Here is a 25497-nt window from a genome sequence, read left to right as displayed (position 1 = left end):
TTCAAAGGTTGACTAATTAACTTAATATCAGATGTTGAATAGAGATGTGTTTAAGGCTTATGTACAGCAATGTGCAACTATGGTTTTATACAAATAAATTTTTCCCCGACAGTTTTTCTAAACTACACCACACCAGTGTACATACATATATATATATATATATATATATATATATATATATATATATATATATATATATATATATATATATATATATATATATATACACTAAACAAAATTATAAACGCAACACTTTTGTTTTTGCCCCCATTTTTCATGAGCTGAACTCAAAGATCTAAGACTTTTTATAATAATCATGCTGTCTAATCAGCATCTTGATATGCCACACCTGTGAGGTGGATGGATTATCTCGGCAAAGGAGAAGTGCTCACTAACACAGATTTAGACAGATTTGTGAACAATATTTGAGAGAAATAGGCCTTTTGTGTACACAGAAAATGTCTTAGATCTTTGAGTTCAGCTCATGAAAAATGGGGGCAAAAACAAAATGGTTGCGTTTATAATTTTGTTCAGTGTAGATATACGGAAGGTGTAGTTTAGGAAACTTTCACAAATATACGAATAAATTCAGATTAATTTGCGTGTAAAACAGACCTTCCTGGAAACTCTTCGCTTCGTAAACCTCAGATTTGATAGTTAAACACATGTATGTTTATAAATTCCAATCATTCGTAAATTACACAATTTGTTCTGCTCAAATCATGAATAAGGGTTCTATCATTGTCAATAATAATGTAAAGTACTTCTTATCTATCATATTCACATCACAGGCTAAATCTTATAGTGTGTAAGTGTAACCTTATTTGGGGCCAATTCTATTTTTTAACCGTTTTGTTCACAAAGCCTATTACTTTTGCTTAACTATTACAGAGACATATGTTCAATTGCATTGATAAGGCAGATATCAGTAGTGATTTGTGCAATTAACTTGTTTTTCATATAGTTTTGTTGCTCTTTCTATAGTTTGCATCAGATAGTTTCATTTGTTGGATTTTATTGTCTTTGTGTCTCCCTTAGTCTGGCCTTTGGAGGCTCCAAACATGCCAAATGAATCTTCGATGGAAGTGCTGCATAATGCATCCACCGCCTTGTCTGGATTTTCTCTTTCACCTAGTTCGGATCCATCCAAAGCCACCGAGAATTACAATCACAATTTCAACACTGGATCAATATTCACTTACTCCTTGAACTCTGCCACAATCCCAGAGCCTCTTGCCACACCTCCTTTACTTTCCTTAAACTCTGGAGAGGCAGTTGGATCTACCCACAGAGGTTCCTCCAGACAGCCTCGACAACTAAATTCTCCAGTGCCTACATCCCATTATGTGCCCTTATCTTGGTCTGCTATCAGCCCAGCTCCCCAAATCTCACAGGGTACAGATTCATCTGTGCCTTCTAGCTTGCCTTTAGTTGGACAAAATTCTCCTTCGAGAATTCCTGATGAAAATCCCATTCCTTCCCCTCAAACACAGAATGGGACGGGGGGAGCCAGTGACACTAATGTATCTTTTGGACACCAATTGGAACCATCCAGCAGAATTAAAGACCTTCAGTTACAAGCCAGCCATGACCCAAACACCCAACTAGGCTATCAGCAGTTGGAGCCAAGTAATGTGGTTTTCATACATACAATAACTTCAGCATCTGTCGAGCAAACTATGGGTCCACCCGAATACTTTTTCCCAACCTACACCATGGATGTGGACTATGGTTCTGGAGATTACCTAGAAACAATGTCCTTCATGGGATCTGAAGGTAACGACTACTCGCTGGTTACCAATCTCCCATCTGATGTGTATGACTTTGAGGACTCAAACTCCGAGACCTATGATACTACGTTTCCCACAAGAGTGGGGATTTCATTTTCCAGCAAACACTTGTATCCCTCCTCTACCAGTGTTACTAGTTCTTTCTCCAGCAAACTTGTTGAAAGTTCCAGTTTTAATAGCAATTCAACCTCAGATGGAGCCAACACTGACTTAACCAAACACACAACAACCTTTCAGAGTTTTACAAATGTTGTGCCCTTTACCATGTCAAGGCCTCCAGTTTTTACCAGTGTTTTGACATCGGACCTTGGCCACACCATTTCTCTATCACTTTTAACCATCCAACCAACTAGAGTACATTCTCTACCAATTGTCCCGACAACTTCAGATGTCTTAAACCAGAACCAGTCTGTCAACGAGAGCTCAGAGTTGGCATCTGACTGGGCAGGCACTGTTGCCGTCCAACCCACTGATGTCCTTTTACCAGACATGAACAGTTTAGAATACTACACCATCCAGTTGACCAAGGACAATGGTAGCTTGCCAGAGCACACGGTCAATCAGACGGTCTCTAGTGTTTTCTCTTTCATGCCGGTTGGCACCACAAATATTGTGAGCACTAGAACCTACACCATTGACCCAAGTTACATGCTAACAGCTTTGTTTGATGAAGATCTACAGCCTGCAGGTAACGGTTCCTGGACTGAGGAATCATCAACAGATCTCTCTGGATTTGAGCCTTTTAACACTACTAACCTGGATCCCTCTGAAGTTACACCTAGTCTAACGGATACTACAGTGCCATATTTGGAGCCGTCATTTACACTGACACCCTCAATAGACCCTTCAACTTCATTAGGAGATATAAACTCAACCACTGATTTGGCTACCACACCTTTTATAGCATACAACACTTCCTTACTGGTGACTGACCCACCTCCGGTGACCAAAGAACCGGATGGCATGTCTTCTGTTAATGACAGCCAATGGATTATCACCTCACTCCCAACAGAGACCCTCTTTACTAGTAGTGTACTTCCCACTGTTTTAGTAACCACTTCTATCAGTGTTTCTGAATTACCAACTGACTCAACCTTAAACGTCACCTCCTCCCCTCCTGCAACCGAGATGGCTGATGAAGGATTTGTGTCTGGAACACCATCTGATACCATGGTTACTGATGGCGATAACACCACACCGATCAGTAGTCTTACAACCACGTCCTCTCCAGTATTACATAATGACACCACTGTCACGTCTTTTACTATCACAAGCTCCAGCAACACAATGGTGACTACTGTGAAAGACACATCAGGTACAAACCTAACCACAACCCCTCCAATAACTACTGCCCGGAATTATCTCTGCAACATCACTAAACCAGACACCTACTTGATCAGAGTTGGTAAGAAAATTAATTTGCTCTACACAGTATATATATACAGTATTTACACCAGCAAGGTGCTCCTGTCATTTTTTTTTTAAGGATCAATGTGTGACTCAATCCATAAAACAGATGTGCCTTAAACAATAACTAGATTCGCATCCATGCAACATATACTTTTATCTTATCTTATTTTATTTAAATTTTCTTTTTATATTCAAGGCTCCAAGAATAGCATCAAGCTTGATATTTGCTCTGTTGCAGGGTTTCCTCCGGGGTCTACTGTTGGATATGCCAAAGCAAAAATCAGAGAGATTCTCAAAGCCGAGTTCAGCCGCTCAGTGGAGCTACAGGTACTGTAGACATGCGATTTAAAAGGTCTATGTTATGTTTTCCTCCTCTTTTTTCGCTTGTCTTTATTGATTTCAAGCAGTGACAGCAACTCTTCTACATCTAAAACTATTATTTTATACAATATTAAACAATACAATTACAAATACCTTGATTGTAGATTCAATTTATGCTTTTAAAAATTATTTTTTTTAAATGTAAAGCTAAAAGCTTTTTAATGGTGAAAAATTGTGAAAACTGCATCTGAAAATATACAGTTTAATATTTAACCTAAAATCATTCTGGTTGTCTTTGTTAAAAGAACATTAGCTGGGTTTCCACGCCTATATTTTTGGATATTGCATAAAAATACAGAATGGATGAAAATGTTACCAGGAAAACAAAAAGTGCCAATTTCCATGGAAGTGTTTTTTTCTTCTTCTATTAAACACGTAGGAGGAAAATGCTGCTTCATTCATAAATAGTTTTTGCAATTATTACTTGCAATAATTATTGCAATTATTATTATTTTTTTTTATGTACAATAATAGGGATTGTTTAACCTGCTTACTCTTGGTTTAAATCACATAAACTTTAAATATGTTTTGTAATCCAGTGATGTGTCAGTGAAACGTATAGATAACAACTCCCCTTCCTGTTTTATCTCTTGGGTCTTCATAAACAAACAACACCTAATTTGGCTCAATGGGAACAAAATGGTTCTTTGCAACTCCCTGCATTTAAACACAAATCCTCCTTGACTTTTACAGGCTCACTGAAAGGCTTTTTGATATTTCTCCATGTTCTTGAAAAGGATGTGAAATTTGCTATTACAAATATGATGTACACATCCTTGACATTTAATGTTCATAAGAATTTCTTCATGTGTTAAAGGTAGTGAAAGCTCCTCCAGATTTTGTGTTTCGCGCTGTGTCTGGTGCAGTGGTTTACACTGCCATATCGGTCATTAATGCCCTGAGAATCTCTGCTCGGACCACTAGCTCCTTTATCAGCGTGTCACCGATCAGTCCTGTACCAGGCCTGCAGTACTATGTACATACAGGTAGACTGCAGTGAAAAATGCATGTAACAATTATTGAATTCTCTCTAGCCAATTAGATTTTGTTGCATGTCATGATGTCATGAATTTTACTAAACACTGACTATATGCATGTGTTTTTGCAGTACTTCAGTTTGTACCCAGCCACATAGATGTGCGTATGTGTACCTTCAGTGAGCAGACAGAGAAGGGTCTGATCACAGCCTTAGCTGAAGTGCGCCGACGCTCACAGGAGTCCACAAACTTTACTGTGAATGTAAGTTGACTGCTTTACCCAGTTAACAGTATTAAGAGCTCAAGTTTCAAACACCAATATCCTGACACTGAACCCCTTCAAATCCTCTTAATTGCTTCTTATTCCATTCTGATTTGCTTAAATGACTACTTTATACAGAGGTTTTATATGATGCTAATGTAAATGAGCCAAATGAGAGTAAATGTTAATATTTTTATTCAGAGACATTTTTGATGTTGGCAAAAAGAAGCTTGCTTTTAAATTGTGTAAAGTGAATTTGAGGCTTGATTGCCTTCAGTGCAGTGGGATGACATCATCTCCAGCTGTTTGCTCTGATTGGATAAGTTCAAACGTTGTCAAGGCAACAAATCTAATCCGCTCTTATTAATTTCATTCACTAATGTTCAGGAATCTTTTAAATAGATAAGCGAGTGTGATCGAAGACAAGATACTTTTTATATTAAGATATTTATTATCTACTATTTTAGTAACTAAATTATTTAATTGTTTTATATATTAATTAATTTATTATAAATAATTCTTTTTTTTTTTTTTCTTTTTTTTTTTTTTTTTTAGTAGCTCACATTTTACATTAGATGCTTGATTGATGAAAATCTGGATATTTTTGGCTTTTAAAATAGCAGAAAAATATGTCTATTGGATGTTTTATTGCACAGTAATTTCTAGAATCCCTTTCTGGAGAATGAGTCATTCTAATGTCTAATTGCTTTAGTTTCAGATAATTGTATCTTAGAGACTGAATTGTTTTGTAGATTTTAAACATCACATTGAGTCCTGTGGGCATGGCGGCACAACTGCAGAAGGTTCCTGTTGAGATCACCTTTGCTGTGCGTGATAAGCACGGGTATGTGCCAGGGACAGAGGTGAGCGCTCTGCTTCGACAACTTAGCATGGTCGAGTACAGCTACTACCTGGGCTTCCCTGTACGCCAGATTGCAGAACGTGAGTCCACACACTCATTACTGTTCGATTACATAAATACACTCCCAAAACAACTTATATATAGCATAAATGTCATGAACGCAGCTTAAAAGCTGGCCCACACTAAAAGATTTTAAAATTGTGAGACCACAAACATGACGATAAAAAAATCATAATTTAACAGTTTTGTTCCTGTAGTGTGAGAAGCGTCACGATTTGACCAAGACAGCACACCACACACTAACAGATTCCGTTCACAAACAACCAGAGTCCCGACTGTGAACACTGGAAATCTAGCAAAATCTCTCTGGGTCAAACGTGACTTTAGAGTAAACCAACATGGTGGACATCGGGTGAGAAGAAATGGCGATAATAGTGTTTGGACTGCTTTTTACTGAAAATTTGCTAAAAAAAGAAGAAAGAAAATGGTTTGGATGTAGTTGTGTTATGCTTCCATCTTCCATCAATTTGCTTTCTGATTCAATATCATACCGTTTAACATGACAATCTACAGATGCACGTTTGTCCTCGGGGTTCCCCCCACACAACAGGATTTCTGATTGTAAATATTCAACATGTTGGATATTTACGATTTGAGATTGGTGCGGCACCGATCGTTCTTCCGAGCAGATTCAATCAGATATGATTAGACCCCTGATATGATTGTAAAGCGCTTTGGGTGTACAGTAGTACATATGAAAGCGCTATATAAATGCCTCATTCATTAACACATCTCACACCACAGGAAAATCTGATAATATGATCTGTAGACCCAGATCATATTAATTTACCTATGATTATCTGAAATTTTTAATGTTTTTTTTTTCTTCTCTTCACCATTAGCATTCCACTACCCGGAGCTAAACACAACCCAACTTCTGCGTTCTTCATGGGTTAGAACAGGTACTGACCTGCTGATGTTAAGCTTAACAAAATACACTACCGTTCAAAAGGGGGTCAGTAAGTTATACAGTATTAAATGTATATAAATATATATACACACCCACAGACACACACACACACACACACACACACACACACACACATATATATATATATATATATATATATATATATATATATATATATATATATATATATATAAAATAAATGTACTTTTGAACTTTCTATTCATCATAAAATCCGTTTCCACAAAAATATTGTGTACAATACACAAATTTTTTTCAACATTGGTAATAAGAAGAGTTGTTTTTTTTAGCACCAAATCTGCATATTAGGATGATTTCTGAAGGATCTGATGCCTGGAGTAATGATGCTGAAAATTCAACTTTACAGCACAGGAATAAACTACATTTTAAAACGTATTAAAATAGAAAACAGATTTTCAAACAAATTGAAATAATATATTACATTATTACTGTTTTTACTGTATTTTTGATCAAATAAATGCAGCCTTGGTGTGCATTGAGTCTTTTTCAAAAACAAACCAACTTTTGAACGATTGTGTAATGTTGTTAATGCAAATAACCAGTCTATTTTTGAGACCGAAATGAGCAATTGCAATGCCATAATGTCATGTATTACATATTGTGTGTGTGTGTGTTCAGTGTTGTTGGGAGTGTTGGACCAGCGTGTGAGTGACAAGATCTTCCATGCTACTATTGAGAGGAGACTGGCTCTGTTGCTGGGCGATGCATTGGGTACAGGACGTCGCTTTAAGAGAGCAACTAGTGTGGGAAACAACAGTGTGCAGGTTTGTAAATCATCTGTGTTATGTGGCCTTATTCTATTCATGCTTCCCATGCATGAGCTCACTGGATTCATTTATAGAGCTCTTCCTGTGTGCATGCCTAATGCCTCTCTGGATTCTTAATCAATCTCTGTCTTTGTGGCACATCCCCACACCTGCTCTCCCTCCACACATCATCATTCAGGGACAAGAAGTATCCATGGCAACACCCTCCTATTCATCCTCGGCCTGCAGAGACACTCAAAAAAACAACCATTTCACCCCTGTCGGCTGTCGGCGCGTCTTACTCCAGCTGCAGTCTCAGATAAATTATTGAACACAGCTTGCAGACAGCTAGTGTGATTCTTAAAGCATTAATTGCTTATTCTGCCTACATAGAGAAGATTTTTCTGTTTCATAGAGACCTGATTGCAGACTAGCTGACCTTATGGTTTCCAAATGACTTGTGTTGATAATGACAAGTCATAGTCCGTTAATGACCGCTAATTAGCTGAGAAGTAATGGAGCTGTGTTAATGATGCTCAGTGATATCATTTCTAATTTTAGAGAGGTGATAAATTCTGGAATATCTTGCAAGCACTCTTGCTTGAATGTAGGTTGATGATAATCTGCAAAGCTTGGATGTACTTGGATGATCTTATGACATTGTGTGGCCATCCTCTGTGCTGTTTCTGATAATGCACCCTGAGGTAGCAACACATTTAAAATGAGCTTTTAACGTCCCCGGCCAGTGAGAGTTCACTACCCAGGGCTCGTAATGTAGGTCGAGCTCAGGTGAAGCCCTCACTTTGCCACTCTCTGTTTCCACCCCAATAACCTTGGAGACTAGTGGTTAGTGACTCTCTCTAAAAGCCTTTTGGGTTTTTTGTCTAAAAGACATTTAAGTTTTAAGAAGCTAATTGTAGCCTATTCAGAGTTCTAATTCCTATGTTTGCGTGTGAAGAACAGTTAGCATTTGCATATATATTGTTAAAGTTCTGAGTTAAAGGAAAAATTTACCCCAAAATATAAATTCTGTCATCATTTACTCACCCTTTTTGTTGCTTCAAAGCCAACACGTGGATATATATATGTGAATAAAAGCCTAAATTCAATATGTTCATAGAAAGCGATCGTGTCTCTTCAGATAATTTGGACTAAACCGCTCAATGCATATGGATCAGTTTTTCGTATCTCTTAATTAACTTTCTGAAGCGTCAAAGTGGTAGTTGCGTAGACTGTCAATGGAGGGACCGAAACTCTCTTATAAAGATCTTCATTTTTATTTTGAAGATGAACAGAAATCTTACAGGGTTGTAACAATATGAGGGTTAGTAATTAATGACAGAATTTTCATTTTTTGGGTGAACTAACAATTTAAGCTTCAAAATTGCACCATAAGTTGGTCCATTCTAGTGTTATTTATAGTATTGATGAATATTTTAGATGATCCTTTTTATATTTTTAATTTTCAGTTTTCATTTTCATTTTAGCTTCATTTTTAATTTATGTTATGTGCTTTTGTAATTTTGTTACTTTTTGTTTTTTATTTCTATTTAGCTTTCATTTATTTTTATTTCAGTTTTAGTCATTTTAGTACTTCAACTTAAATGATTCCATTCACAAAACGAGACTGAATGATTCTTTCACAAATTGGACTGATCCAAATACACAATATAAAATTGTAAAATGGAAACGATGTTCTCCATAAACTCCTACACAAAAGAGTTTTGCAATACGTTGTTGTTGTCAAAATTTTGGATTGATTAGTTTCAGATGCCGAATGACATATATAAAGACATACATGTATTACATTGCATATTGAATTTTTTTTAAACTGTGTTCAGATTGTACAGACCACTCGTCTTGTGGGCCCTGACAACCCTCTGGAGATTATCTACTTTGTGGAAGGAGCTAACGGACAGAGGCTTCCCGCCGCAACCACAGCGAACACGCTCAACAGTCTTGACGTACAGCATGCAGCGATCATCATGGGATACCGCATCCAGGGAATATTAGCACAGCGTGAGCATTCAGACTTTTAATACTTTCAGTAGAAAAAATCAATGGGAGAGAAACTACATAACATAGCATTGCAATAAACTAAAAGATAATAATGGTAAGAAAAACAATGAAGTGGTCATTTAAACGATTTTGATTGATGTGACATAGCAGGCAATGGTTTTTGTGGTAACATTCTTTATTTCTACTGCTCTAAACATCAAAGAGGAGAGTTCAGATAGCGTGATATCTCAAGAGAGCTCTGCCTTTTTATGTAACATTTATATGTGGCAGGCTTACGACTGCATCACCCACAGCATAAACACTAGATTCATTAGACTAAATTTAGTAGCTTCCTGTTGTATAACATCTTGAATTTTAGCATAAATCTTAATAGGTTTCCAATTACAGTGAATTCAAAAACAGGACCAACCCGAATTTAACCGTTTAATGGATTCAGCATCATAAAATGTATCAAATTTTATATATGCATTCAATATATGGCTGAATTTAATGCAAATCTGATTGGACTGAGGTTTGAGATTTTGAATATTTAATTTATTTTACATTTAGATGATATTTGCCATCACCCAACTCTCACTAAAAGTTCATCTTTAAAAACAAATAATTTAGTAAAACTGTAAATCTCAAAATATACATCCATTATTAGGAGCCATTCACACAGAATGCATTTTTCGATTCCGCTGCGCTACTTTTCCATTGTTTTTCAATGTAAACATGCGCTAGACGGACGTCTCTGACTATTGCGCTCGGGTCTCGCGTCTTTTGCAGCGTCTCGCGCATGACACTGCGTTCTAAAAATGCGGCGCTCAAGTTAAAAGTTCAACTTCTTTTCAACAAAACGTGTCTCTACACCTTGCACTTTTATTCGTTCCATTGACCACCGTCTCAGGTTTTTAACAGCAAAAACGTGTGATGGGTGACCGGCCCTTATACTGTATTTTTATAATGTTATAATTCCCAAATTCAGCATGTAAAATGATGGCTTATCTAGTATATCAGCCATAATTGTAGTATCGGTGCATCTCTATTTAAGGGGGTATCAAGTTTTCTTTAAGTGTCTGTGCTTTTAAACCATTTTTATTGTTATTTTTCAGCAATACTATTCTGATTGTTTGGTGTAAACATGTCAACAGTTTAACTAACCAGTTTCTCTTCAAACTATTGCTCCACCATGATAGAAAAGAGTAAAAATGTACTGTAGAGGACAGTTTACGTTAATTCCAATCGTGTCATGCTGTGTGGCAATGCTGTGAATGTAGTCTGTACGCTTGTTATTGCAATATTTTTTCATAAGAAGAAAGCAATTTATTTTTTACTTTAAAGAAGTGAATACCGGGAACGGCATATTAAATTTATCAAAAGTGACAGTAAAGACATTTACAGTGTTACAGGTTTAATTTTCAAATAAATGCTGTTCTTTTAAGCTTGATTTATTAAAGAATCCTGAAAAAATATGAAGCAGTACAACGGTTTTCAATATTGGTAATAATAAGAAATGTTTTTTGAGCAGAAAATCAGTATATTAGAATGATTTCTGAAGGATCATGTGTCACTGAAGACTGGAGTAATGTTGAAAATTCAGCTTTGCATAAATTTGAATAAATTACATATTAAAATGTATTCAAAATAGAAAACAGTTATTTTAAATGGTAATAATATTTCACAATATTACTGTTTTACTGTATTTTGATCAGATAAATACAGCCTAAACTTCATTAAAAACATTTTAAAAATCTTACCAACCCCAAACTTTTAAACGATGCATACTGTCCTTAGTCACTGACATTCTTGTTTACCCCTGTGTATGTTCAGCTGTGGAGAAACAGGCCTCTCCTTCCTCAGACGCAGAGAAGACCAACACGTGGATAATCGTAGGGGTGGTAGTCCCCGTTGTGGTGGTCGTCATTATAATAACTATCCTGTACTGGAAACTCTGCCGGACTGACAAACTGGAATTCCAGCCAGACACCATGAGCACCATCCAGCAAAGACAGAAGGTGAGAGAGAGAGACTGGAAATGCTATGTAATGAAGCGATATTGAAGCATTGCTTCTCCTGACAAAACTAAGGTTCAACCGTATGTCATGCCGTCATTTTCTATCCGCTAAGTCTGCTGATGTGTCAGTGACATTGCTAATAAGTTGGTGGCTCCTGTGAGTCTGAGCTCCTTATCTCGTCTCTGATTTAAATGACTGCAGCCGGATACAAGCCAGCTTTGAAAGATCAGAATTGGATAAATGGGATGTGTTTTTAAGTCAGCTATCCGCTACTATACCCATTTATGCTCACAGTTCATTTTGGCATTGGGAAGTTCGTTTAGACAGTTCATTTCAATGATCCGATTCAGTTGTTCGTTGAGTCATAAGTCAAGTGTTCCCAGAAGTCGCTGCGTCATTTTCTGTAGTGAAATAAATGTTTATCTTTTCTTTCTAATGTTTACCTCTATCTAATTTTTCCAGGGTTTTGTATGGGTTGTGTCTAGGCATGAGCTAAACATATTTTCAAAACTGACTAATGAGCCTGTGTATGTAGGGTCCACCAAACTGTCTTGAAACGTGTTTTGATTAGAGAGCCAAGTTTTTCCAAATTTTATTAATTATATACTTTTTAGATGACTAGCCGACCATCTGCCCATCCCTCGACTAGATTGTTTAAAAAAAATGTGTGATCAGTGTATTTATATAAATTAGACTCATAATTCATTTCATCTCATTGAATCATCTTTAAAGTTATGATCACTCACATTACTTTGTCTTTGGCTATTGCATCACATCTCATGCTGTTTTTGAGTGCCCTGTCCTTGCAGTCAAATTAATTCAGACATCACTAGTCATTAGAAATCTTGCTACGATATCCAGACTTGTCATGCTCAAGCACACACACTTTCAGAGTCACAGCAGTAATGAAGTCTGACGCTCAGCTGGCTGTGGGGTTAATGCTCAGCAGTGATGTTCTTATCCAGAACAGAGCCTGCTGATCCTCTCAGTCTCAACTCCTTGATTTAACTACACTCATCTGAGGAGCACATATTCATTAAACACTCCATGTGTGCCCTTGCGTGCATACTCACTGCCCTCATGAACTATCCCCACTCTCATTTACAATCTCACCAATGACTCTTCTTAATCCTTCAATGATGTTCTCTGGTTTAATCAGTTTATAATGTTAAATGGCCTGCTTCACACTTTATTCTTCATGCTTTTACTTAAATCGATACTTCATGGATTTGAGAAAATGTACTTTGACACAAAGGGACAGTTTACCCAATAAATGAAAATTCTGTCATCATTTGCTTACCATCAAGTCGTTTCAAACCTTTATGACTGTGGAACAAAATATATATATATGTTTTTTTGGGGTTTTTTTTGTGGTTTGTATCCCAACATTCTTCAAAGCATCTGTGTTTTGCATAAGAAAGTAATTCATGCAGGTTTGTAAATGATGACAGAATTTTCATTTTTAGGTTAGTATACCTTTAAGTTGGCTTTTTTTTTTTTAAAGGTTTTTTTTTTAAATTTTAAAAAAAATTTACGTTAAAATATTTTGGTGACACTTTATAATAAGATTAATTTAGATATTGGGTATAATTAAATAATGAGTATGAATACCTTTACAGCATTTTATAGGTTTAATCTAGATTCTAATACATTTCTTCATGTTCTATCATCAACTTTTTTGGAGCCCATTTAGAGCTTCTCTATCTCTTGTTCATCTAACACACATCCATTCATATCTTAACACTCTCCCTCTCCCATGCGTGTGCAGTCCTCCTCCTCATTACAGAAATCAATACCAGCAATCCAGAGGTCAATGACTCCTGTCAAGAGCAAAGACCTTTTAGATAGTAGTGATGAGGAAGAAGAGGAGGAGGAAGAGGAAGGTGAAGAGGAGGAGGAGGAGGAGGAGGAAGAAGAAGATGACGAGGAGGAGGAGGAAGAGGAAGAAAGGAGAAAGGAGAAGGTAGAGGCTGGTAGATGAGTCGTCATCATAGTAGACTGTAGAATATTCCTCAAGTTAGTCCTCGCACACGAAGCACAAGATTCCTCTTCCTCTTTGCCCCTCAGCAGTCTGAGGCACCAGTGTAACCGTGTCAATGTCATCTGTGTTTGGACCATTTTGTAGTTCTCTGTGGACTCTGTTGACTTGAGTATGTAGTCGGCTCTTCAACTGGTTCTTTTAAATTAAACAACTCGCATTAATGAAGCAGAACAACAACTCACAAATGAGTCAAAGATAAATGAATCACTCCCTCACTGAATCATTTGGAGAGGTTCTCAATAAGTATCTGATTCTCTTACGGATTCGCAAGTCATTATCCAATTGGAAATAACCCAAGATTCTTTACTATGTTATGTGGAACAAATATGGTAGATGCTATAGAAAACATTACCGTTCAGAAGTTTGGGGTCGGGAAGATTTTTGAAAATCTCTTATGCTCACCAAGGCTGCAATTATTTCATCAAAAATACTGTTAAAAATAATATATTTTGTGATATGTTATTAAAATGTAATGTTTTAAACTGAAAGTGTATTCCTTTTATGGCATTTATGGATTTAGCAGCCATTTCTCCAGTCTTCAGTGTCACATGTTTCTTCAGAAATCAGTCTAATATGCTGATTTAGTGCTCAAGAAACATTTACATTTATGTACTGCTTACTATTTTGTGGAATACTTTTTTTGAACTATACTATTTCTCTTTGAACAGAAAGTCAAAAAACGGCATTTAATTGACATAGAAATGTTCCTTCTTCCTGAATACAAGTATTAATTTCTTTAAAAAAAACTTTAAAAAAACAAACTCTTACTGACCCTAAACTTTTGAACTGTAGTGTAGTTAATTATCAATTGTTTGCTGACTCCTCAGGTACGAAGAATCGTTAGATTCCTTATGATTCCCATCCCTAGACATGTTTGTTAGTACCATCAGAAATAGTGTTTGTGAGAATGTAGTAGATGGAACAGTTGGTTACCTGTTGGAATTTGACTTGATGGGAACAGAAGCAACTTCTTATCACCCTTATCCAAATCAGAAACCTGTAATACCTGCCAGAAGCTTAAAGAAAAAAGAGAGTATTGAGGAAGAGGAGGAGGAGGAAGAAGAAGAGGAGGAGAAAGAAATGGCCAAAGAAGAACCCAAGAAAGCTGTAAAGAAACCATTGCCGTATAGAATGAGGAGGCCGGAGGTATCAGAACTGTACAGTGTCCGAAAGTAGTGTTGTGATGTAGAAATGTATTTCCTAGAATGCAGCAGTTAGTCTAGTTTTTCCAATTGCTGATAATCTCCCTTTATGGCACTGATAACCAGCAATGTATGTATTTGAATGTGTCAATAATAATGTGTGTTTCCAGCCTTTTGGTCTAAGCCTGTGCAGCTTCGACTGTATTGTGGCCTAGATTTGGTTACAGCACCAGTACAGGCTAACAGAAAAGAGATAAGAGCTTGTCTAAACAGCCTCATTTGCATTTGAAAGGGAATGTGATAGGAAACAGAGAAATAGACGTACTCCCAGAAGATGAGCATATTTCAGTCCGTCTCTATTGTGCAGCGATGCTCACTGCACAACTCAAAGCTCAGCTTATGCATTTTTCATAAATCTCTGTGTTTTCTGGCAACATATGAAACGGAGAATTTAATTTTGACCCGCCGTGACCCTTTGCACAGTTTGTTTGATCTGGAAAGTCATAAAACGAACAACAGTGATTCATCAGCTTTAAAGAAACAGTTCACCCAAAAAATGAAAAACCTGTCAATATCCTTTTTGTTTTTCTTTAAACACAAAAGAAGATATTTTTCACCATGTCCAGGCTTTTTTTCCCCATACAATAAAAGTAAATGGATCCAAATATATAATAATACATAATTTGTCATATGAAGTCATACTATATGTGATGATCAGAGAGAAATTGCTCTTCTCTGTTGCGTCTAGACAAAGACTAAATCAACTGATTCATTGGATTTTTCAATGAATAACAAATTTTCAGTCTATTTTTCACACAGTTATCATCTGGTTTCAGAAGACCTAGAATATAGTGTGTGATAGGACTGGGATGAAAATTTCCCAGTTGTAATAATTTTAACAAACCAGCATCGACTTTTAAAACCCAAGATCGATATTTTAGTCTATGCTGTTTTCAGTTGATGCATGAATAAAACTTTATTTTATTTTATTTCCTATCCAATAAACACAATAAGCTTTGTGCTTCATTACTTTTAATAAGAAACAAAGTCTCAGCTTTCACATTCTCTAAATTTTATCATGAAATTCAAACATTAAATGTCGTTTAGACACTTTAATACAGCATGAGAGATCAGTGTAGTCCGGCTGTACTCAATAAACATGAATGAACATCAGAATGTGTTTTGAAAGAAACCACTTTTACAGGTTTTTATTATTATTAGTTTTCAGCTTGGCAGACCCTCTCCTTGTTCACTTTTATTGTATAGAACAAAAATTCACCTTTTGTTTTCTACAAAATAGAAAGTTGTAAAGGTTTGAAACAACTTAGTTCACCCAAAAATGAAAATTCTGTCATTTACTCACTCAGGTTGTTCGAAACCTGTATAAGTTTCTTTCTTGACTTGAATGCAAAAGAAGATAATATGAACAATGTTGATAACCAAACAGTTGACGGTAGCCATTGACTGCCAAACATACTATGGCAGTCAATGGCTACTGTTTGGCTACCAACATTCTTCAAAATATCTTCTTTTGTGTTAAACGGATGAAAGAAACTCATACAGATTTAGAACAATTTGAGGGTGAGAAAATGATGACGTAATTTTTATTTTTGGGTGAACTATCACTTTAAAAGTGGGTAAACAATGACAGAATTTTTCGTTTTGGGTGATGTTTCTCTTTAAAAAACTAAATCTTTCTTTTGAATATCTCACTCTTTAAAAATTCACTGCTTTGCTTGTGGCTGCTGGTCTTTGAAAGAGCCAGTGTGAATTTGCTTTCTCTGCTGTTGTGTTTGTTCAGTTCACTTAATCTTTCACAGCGCAGCAGACAGACAGGCCGTTACAGCTCGTCTAGCTGGTCCGGCTCGCAGTCGGTCTGCTGACCTCAAATCAAGTTCATCCATTTTGAAAGCTCACGCTTCTCATTGTCTCTTACAAAGTCAATTACTGTCCTCTTGCTCAATTTATTCCTATGATACTGACAATCTGAGGATTATGGAAATTCACATTCTCTCTATATGCCCTGTGTACATGCCCACGTCGACATCTCTTAAGACGCCTAGACCGAAAAGCCTGGCCTGAATCTGTCTTTTGTTTGTGAGCAGCGTGTCGTCCCTCACTCCCCTTTGCAATACCTTCATTTTCTTTACTCTACAAATAATTCTGATTCTCCAAATTAACATTTTCCTCTCTCTGGGGTGGTGGTCTTTAGCTGCAGGCACCCAGCGTGAAGGGTTTTGACTTTGCCAAGCTGCACATGGGCCAGCACAGTAAGGATGATCTCATGGTCATCCAGGAGCCGTTGCCACTTCCTGTACCCGCTAAGGAGCAAAGCCCAGCTGAGAATGCAGAGGTGCCGACACCAAAGTCCAAAGCCTCCACCAAAGCTTCCCGTAATGGCCAGCGGCGCAGGGGCCAGTAAGTCTACTTATAGTAAATGTTATTTGATATTCAGGATCAAACATGTTACACATAATTCAGTTTTTGCTAACACTTTGCAATAAGGTTCCATTTATTAACATTAGTTAACTACATTAGTTAAAATGAACAATACATCTACAGCATTTATTGATCTTAATGTTAATTTAGATTAATTTACTAATGCATTTAAAAAAAAAAAAAGTTTATAAGTTAACATTAGTCTATCCACTATGAACTAACGTAAAAAAAAAACAATGAACAATTGTGTTTCATAAACTTAAATAAATTCGGTAGCACTTTACATTAAGGTTTCATTTGTTAACATTAGTTAACATGAACAAACAATGAACAATACTTCTACAGCATTTGTTAATTTGAGTTAATGTTGGTTAATCTCATCATTTGCATCTGTTAACATTTGTTAATGGACTGTGAACTAACATGAACAATAACAGTTTTATTAACTAAAGCGAGGCGTACAAGCTCGTAGGTGATTTATTTTTTTTATTTTTCTTCTTCTTTCTCTCTCTCTGGAGAAGTCGCATGGAAATCGTTGATGGTCGCGGCTCGCATTGTGTGAGAGGAATTACAAGCCGAGCCGAGGAGATTAGGAGCACTTCCCGACCTCCCGTTAATTTTTAAACGTGTAAAAAATTCTGGGAGTCGGCCCGATTTTGACCAGTTAATAGGTTGTTCCCTATTGTCAAATCATACACAAACACGTCACACAGGCTAAATCTGTGAATATAATTATAGTCCAGTGGCTGCATTTTGCTGCATGATGTTTCCTCATGTTAAAATAACTTGTTAATTTATTTAAAGGCAGTAATCTAGCTGAGAGTGAGTCGACTGCTGATCAATAGAAAGCTTTTTAGAAGGATTACATCTCACACTCTAATCAATAGAAGGGTCTAAGGGGTGAAATTACCACAGATCTCATGTCTTGCAAACATTAAAAGTGTCTGAAACCATGTTACAAGTAAACCGAAGTAATGTAATTCTGATATATTCTTTACTGTGTTGGCTGAAATGGAATAACCCATATTTTTGGACTATACTTAAATATGGATCAATAAAATTAATAAACGCACATAAACTAAACGGTCCAAGTTAAAATGACTAGTCAGAGACAAATACATTCCTAATAAAAAAGACAGTCAATAGGTCAAATAGTTATTGACTGAAAGGGTAGGGAATAGGTAATAGATTCAATAACTAGGTCATGAACTTTTGGTTGGTCTCATTAGATCTGAAAGTGCTCTTTGAAAGCATGACAGGATTAGGTCATCATCCTCTTGCTTTTTCCCTGGAGACACATGCCTCATCAAAACTGGATGAGGGATAAATATTGTTGTCTGTCAAGATGAGGATGTCATGGTTCTGAGGAAATGTTGTGATGAATTAGATCCAAGGCTCATGTGTACATTTAAAAGTGGGATACATGGATGAATGGATCACGTTGTCTTCAAAACACACTTTTGTGGCATAAATTGTATGGCATGTTTTCATACCATGGTTTAGAATTAAAATGTTTTCCTTGTATCTTTTGCTTAGGATTTCTCCATCAGAGGGCGACTCTATAGACAGTGATCCACCCAGCGAGAGAGGATCACCTGAGGACGGCACGAGACCTGCTGGTCTGCCCACCGATCCAAAGCAACCACGTAAAGCAGCTGTTAATGGATTAAACGGTACGTTTGTGTATATTTTAACTGGCAATACAATCATATATCATATATGTATTGCAGTTCTTTTTCTCATTCAGATTGTGATCCAATTGTGATATGACAAAAGTATTGAATCCTGACATGTATCGTAATATGCCTGATATCATGAAGTTAAGTAAAAAAATGAATAAATTAACTTTTAATAAGTAAAATAATAAAATAATTTACATGATGCGTTTATATTGTGATAGTTTATGTTGTCCTTTTGATTGTTGCCTTTGTTCTACGCACCTATACTTGCAGGTGTGCTAGGTTAATTGTTCATTGATTGAATTAGTTGAAAAATAAAAATATATAATATCTTCAAACTGATAGACTTAAGATTTAAAACTCTTCTTAAATATCTCCTTAAGGTTTTTGAGAAGAAATGAAATTCATATTTAAAAAATATAGTTAAACATAACCATAAAGCGGTGTTGTTATTGTCAACTTAAACTATTAAAAAAATGAAACCTAACCCTAACCTAATTCAAAATATGAATAAATACAATAATAGTATATACATAATACTAAAATAACATGGCAGTTAAATGTTGCTTTTAAATTTAATAGAAAAAACTTCTTAATCGATTTATTAATTTCACATGTAATTGGACATTTTACATGTAAACATGGGCAACCAATGAAATTTTGACTAAATATTAAACACGCCCCTTTTCATGTTGGCTGCTAGCAAAGGCAAAAGATTCCTTTGTTTTATTAAATGGCAGTCCTAGGCCTCCATAATGGCAGTGGAAGAAGAACATGTGACGTAAGATTTACAGAGAGGGGAAAGTAATAAAACCTGCTGGGTCTTTCAGCCGAAGATTTGTGGCTCTTCCTCTTGATTTCCTCTCTAGTCAGCCCAGACTCATTCATCCTGCCTCCTTTGTGAAGAATGACTAACCCTCATCTTTACTCTTCGCTGCTTGCTCTCTTTCTCTCTCTCTCTGTGTGCGTTCCTCTCTTGTCAAACAGTGCCTGTGGCGATAACCCTCTTTCAGCACTCATTTCTGCTTTACCAGACTAAATAGGCTACAGTCTGACTAGCCAAGAAATGACATGGAATTCAGTCTTAGCACCTCACATTCTCTCTTTCTCTTGTCTGATTGCCATTCCCTTTTAACGCCCTTCCCTTTTGAAAATCCCTTTCATCCTCCTCTTCTCATAATTGTGTTCCAGTGATATTTTCCAAGATAAAATACTGTCTTATCAAGCATTCCACTCAAACGTGTTTTTACATACAACTCATGCTGTATTTCATCTCAATTAAACAATCTCCATTACTTCTGCCATCATTTAACTTTTCTCTTGTTCTTTTATGCTTCCTCCACCCATTCATTCATCTGTTACTGGCTCACAGGGAAGAATAGAATTGGTAAGAGTGGTGCTGTTTCGTACAGTAGTGTTAGATCTTCTTATTAATGTTCATAGTTTTTGTGAATTTCAAACCGATGGATCATCCTCCTGCCTTGAGGTCTTTCACATTTCATTTGAAATGAGTCTTATTAGAGTCAGAAGACACTGCCCCCATCTGGTGTGAAACAATACTCAAGAGAGGAGATTCAGACGAACCACTTTGCTTTCTTTGTTAGTTGTCGGCCCATATGAGGCTAGCTTTGTTTTGATGGTGTGGAACGCATTAGATATATTTATTATTTATTGATTTGTTAAATATGTGTGTGTATAATATACAGTGGCCTCAAAAAGTATATCAGTGACCGTGCCGTGTATAAATTTCATACATTATATAAAAAAATCTAATCAGTGATGATTGATTGATGATAATGATTAAATGCCATTTATTTAAAGGAAAAGTAGCATAAACACTTTTTAAGCCAAATATTTTCAGCAGCATTTATTGTAGATGCCAAATTTTCGGCCATATTCTTTTTCTGTGTCATTAAATGAATTATTTTTCATGATTTACAATTAGGTTTTTGCCATTATACACAGCATCTTTGTAATAGTCTCCTATTCTGCCTTCATTGTACAGCTTTTTGAGGTGATGATAAACATGCTTTGTGGTATTGTTTTTTGTCTTAAAAGAAGAGAACTGTTATATCAGATGCCTGTGGCGTAATCACGGACTGTTATAAGGACTTTTATTTGTTTTAGTTTTTTTCTCTCATCATTGTTTTGTCACGCAATATGTTTTAAGGAGAGGGGGAAGTGACGTGAGGAGGAGACTCTGGAGTTCAATTGGGGAATCGGTCTGAGTTTAGTGGGGCTCGGTGTAATAGTGGCTTGAGGAATTCATCAAAGGGACTAAGAAACTCTTTTTTTGGTGGATTACATGATGATTTTTCCTGGACTACTACAGCTTCCCAACAAATTACAACTAAAAACCATAGAAATAGAATCATATATCACTGGTGACTTGGCACCCAGTTTACATATTTTTAATAACTGATATATACTATTATTCAAAAGTTTGGGGTTGATGTTGATCTGGTTAAAAATGCAGTAAAACAATACATTACTATTTAAAATAACCGTTTAATATGTTTTAAAATGTAATTTATTTCTGTGGTGGTAAAGCTGTATTTTCAGCATCATTACTGATTTGGTACTCATTTACAAGAAACATTTCTTATTATTATCAGTGTTGAAAACAGTTATATTATATTCGTTCTATATTGCACCTGTGAAGTTTTGACACCCTCTTATATTTGTCCTATAGGTCCACCTCCAACGAATGGCATGGATGAGCCATTATCTTCAGCTTCCATTTTTGAGCATGTGGACCGATTGTCCCGCCCAATTGACGGCCCTAAACGCCTCCATAATAAAATCCAGCTCATCGCCATGCAGCCGATGCCAGCGCTGCCCCTGCCCAGCCCAACCGCCAATGACAGAGCTGCAGAGAACACCAAGCTGAATAAAGAGGTATCCTTCACCTGCCATACGTTTAATTCACATTTTTTTCACAAGGCTTTTCCTTAGGGGCCCATTTCAAACTTCAAGGTCTCTACGGTTATGAATTTGATTCACAGCGTCCAAAAGTCTCATTACCAATAATCAATATGTGCTTCTCATTGACTCCAAGGTCATTGACTGTTCCTTCTTCTCCAGATCCAGGTAGCTTTACGGCACAAGTCTGAGATCGAGCACCATCGCAATAAGATCCGCCTGAGGGCCAAAAGGAAAGGCCATTACGACTTCCCTGCTATGGATGATCTCATTGACGGTCTTGGCGACCCCAAAGAGCAGGACCGAATTTACGTGAAGGCCCAGATGCAGATTGACAAGATACTCGATCCAGATATTCCCATGCCTTCTCTGTACACCGAGCCCAAGAAAGGGTAAAACGATCTGCAACTGACAATGAGACTAATCCTGAACACAAAATTAAGACCTGTTCTCACTAAATCTGAATTTTCTGCACTTTTTCCATTGCAACAGTTCTAGAAAAAGAAAATCACTTTCCACATAACTTGAATATTTAAATGCTCACTCAAGAGTATGCGTGTTTGTGTATGTTTTGCAGCAACCGAGGGAAGCGTTCTCCTAAACAGAGAAGGAAACAGCAGATGAACGGTGATCTGACAGACGCTGACCGAGATAGACTCATAACGACTGACAGCGATGGGACATACAGGAAATACCCTGGAGTCAATAACATAGCATATGTGGTCAGTCTCATGACAAGATCTGTACTTTTTCTCTCGCTCTCTACTCTGTACTTCTGCATGTAACTGTGTAATCAACTCCATACGGTTTCTTTCCTTGTTTTCCCCATATATTTGTTATTCAAAACATCTCTAATCAGCTCCATGTTGTGAATTAGCAGGTGCTAATTTCCTACTGCTTCTGAAAAAAATAGTTTTAGGATTAATATAATAATAGTTTCGTTTTTGGAGTAATATAATCATACTTGAGGTTTACGTAAGTTTCCTTAAAAAGTAGATGGTACTATTGAAAATATTTAAATATACACTTTGTTTATATATACACCTTCATAAGATCCAGTATAAAAGTGACAGTAGGGCTGAACGATATTGGAAAAACTGACTTTGCGATATTTATATTTCTGCATTTTTATGTTTCAACAGATGATTTGAATAGCTCTATGTGGAAAGAATTAATTCATTCTAGAATGACGGGGTGGTTTGAAAATAATAAATTACAAACATAGATAAATACAGATAGAGCAAAGATAGAAATTAAATAAATGTTTTTCAAGTAAATCTAACAGTGTTCAGGTATAGAAACTGTCATAACAAAAAATAACATTGGAAACATTGGAAAATAACATTGCATAGTCTTATCTGTACAAATGAAATATAATTCTTTGTTAAAGTGATTTCTTTGTCTTTTGTTGTTTGATTAACATTAATGACAGAGTGACTGTAAAGACATTTACAATGTCTATATTTCTATTTCAAAGAAATGCTGTTGCTTTTGAACTTTTTGTTCATCAAAGAATCCTAAAAAATGTATCAATGTTTCCACTGAAATTAAGCAGCACAACTGTTTTCAACATTGATAATAATAGGAATAAATGTTTGTTGAGCACCAATCAGAATATTAGAATGATTTCTGAAGGATCATGTGACACTGAAGACTGGAATAATGATGCTGAAATTTTAGCTTTGCCATCACAGTAATAAATTACATTTTAAATATATTAAAATAGAAAATAGTTGTTTCACTGTATTACTTTACAGCATTTTTCATCAAATAAATGCAATATTTAAATTTAGTTGCAGTGTTGAATGTTAATCATCTTTCATTTGCTTTTATTTTGCAGTCGGACCCAGACCAGGGGCCCGAGCATCATAGCCCCTCCCCGACGGATGACGTGTTCCACGGTCCCATTTCTCCTCCTCCTGGTCACCCTCCTCCTCCACCCCCCTATCTGCCCCCTCAGCCATCTATAGAGGAGGCCCGGCAGCAAATGCACTCTCTACTGGACGATGCCTTCGCCCTCGTGTCTCCTTCGTCTCAGGGCAGCACAGCTGGCATCACTCTGCCTGGGGTCGGTCTCAACCCCGGGCCCCCGCCTCCCTTGAGCCCGCCATCCCGTGGTCCTCGGCCCTGGGGCCCAGGATACCTGCCTTTGAATCCCTACACGGGGGTAAGAACAATCCATAGTGAATTAGCAATGAATAGCATTTGTAGCCTGAGTTTTTTTTTGTTTTGTTTTTTTTTTTGTTTTTTTTTTTAAACAACATGCTATGTCCTAAACATATTTGGTTTAATGGTGAACATGGTTCCTACTGTAATGGAATACTTCACCAAAATTTTAAAAACGATTATGTTCTGACCTGGAAAATTGAGGAAAAATTATCTATTAGTTATTTATCTTAAAAAAAAATTTTTTTTTTAAAAACAATGTGTATGTATGCATGTATATGTATGTGTGTGTGTGTGTGTGTGTGTGTGTGTGTGTGTATATATATATATAATGTATATGCATTTATGCATATATATGCTCAGAAATATTTCATGGTCAAAAAATATTTTCTTTAAATTATTTTTAAAAATCACTTTTGACCATACTTTTAACTCTATAAACAAACATAATGAGTCGGAAGGCTTTATTTATCAAACATCTCTGTTGCATCAGTCTGTAAGTCACTAGTTGAGGAGGATTAGATCCGTGCACTAATCAGTTAAGGACACCCCCATCTGTCAACCGTAAATATACCCTTGACTTTAGATGTCAGGTCAAACTGACCTTGGAACAGCCTCTCTGTTTTCAGCCCTACACGAACCTGAAACCAGCAGATCACAGATCAGCTCTTGATTGTAGTAAAACTTTAACCGACTTATTGAGGAAAAACTCACTATTACAGCCTTACTCTTCTGCACCACTTACAAGTCTCAGAATCTGAGATAGCGTGTGCTTATTTATTATGTTTGTTCATACTTAGGTTTAGATATTTGAACAAACTGTTAACGCTAAGAGTTCGGCTCATAATTATACCTCAAAATTGTGCGGTTTGTTGAGGAGAGGTGCTATTACTTTTCTTAGCGCTTGGACGTGGGATTTTCCAGTATGTTTTGAACACATCCTGTCTGAGAAACCCCTAGATGATCCACATTCATGTGATGATGAAAGCTGATGTATTACTGTTTCCTTTGTACAATCCAATACTTATATGATTTCCCCTTGTCTAAAGCTGCGGTCACGCTACACTTCATGCTCCATTGACTTCCATCCAGAACAGAGACAGTTTTGTCTTCGTTTTATTGAACTATGACTTGAATTTGCACTTGTTTCTAGATTAAAAATAAATAAAATAAAAAATTAGAACGATGAAATAATTAAAATAAATCAATTAAATTTAGATTTATGAACAGTGCCTTTGCTTAATATTACTTTTAACAGTCATATTAAATTGTTAGTATGTTTAAAGATTAGCTTGAAGTGAGCATAGGATGATGGCAAAGGTAATCTAAAAATTATCTAAAAATACAGGAAATGAGCATGGAAATAAGAACATTTATAACTGCAAAACAACCATGAGAACATCAACATTTGACCGGCTACATTTACATTTAAGCATGTGTAAATCCATGTTTTCTTCTTTATTGTGACACATTTAAAACTACTTCATAAGACCAGTGGTGCACTGACTAAAGGATTTCTGGTTACAGTGGTTTGTGTCAATCACTCAGTTTGTTGATTTCATTATAAATGTGTTTTGATGTGTGATAAACCGTACTAGAGCAATTTAAAGCAAATTTGATGCTCTGGAATCACATCAGAGGAACACAGACTTGGG

At 36.3% G+C, this 25497-nt stretch overlaps 1 protein-coding gene across 2 annotated transcripts in view; it reads left to right on the top strand.

The window, feature by feature from the left end:
* Positions 1–25497, top strand: part of LOC311089854 (UPF0606 protein KIAA1549) — a 55998-nt gene that overhangs the window by 27132 nt on the left and 3369 nt on the right. Inside the window, exons 3-20 of one of the 2 annotated variants that reach the window (XM_084124863.1) lie at positions 1039–3195; positions 3439–3527; positions 4399–4567; positions 4690–4820; positions 5573–5762; positions 6585–6644; positions 7310–7455; positions 9279–9456; positions 11269–11453; positions 13222–13416; positions 14488–14640; positions 16849–17054; positions 18612–18748; positions 20127–20141; positions 21447–21652; positions 21839–22068; positions 22254–22398; positions 23517–23843. In XM_084124863.1, coding sequence (XP_083980989.1) covers positions 1039–3195; positions 3439–3527; positions 4399–4567; positions 4690–4820; positions 5573–5762; positions 6585–6644; positions 7310–7455; positions 9279–9456; positions 11269–11453; positions 13222–13416; positions 14488–14640; positions 16849–17054; positions 18612–18748; positions 20127–20141; positions 21447–21652; positions 21839–22068; positions 22254–22398; positions 23517–23843 — 4919 coding nt within the window. The remainder of the gene's footprint in view (positions 1–1038; positions 3196–3438; positions 3528–4398; positions 4568–4689; positions 4821–5572; positions 5763–6584; positions 6645–7309; positions 7456–9278; positions 9457–11268; positions 11454–13221; positions 13417–14487; positions 14641–16848; positions 17055–18611; positions 18749–20126; positions 20142–21446; positions 21653–21838; positions 22069–22253; positions 22399–23516; positions 23844–25497) is intronic. The other variant, XM_084124864.1, reaches the window with a different exon arrangement.

Source organism: Abramis brama (assembly GCF_963993115.1).
Source record: "Abramis brama genome assembly, chromosome: 9".
NCBI classification, from domain to species: domain Eukaryota; kingdom Metazoa; phylum Chordata; class Actinopteri; order Cypriniformes; family Leuciscidae; genus Abramis; species Abramis brama.
The sequence above is the reverse complement of the archived record's forward strand: the minus strand, read 5'-3'. Positions and strand labels throughout refer to the sequence as shown.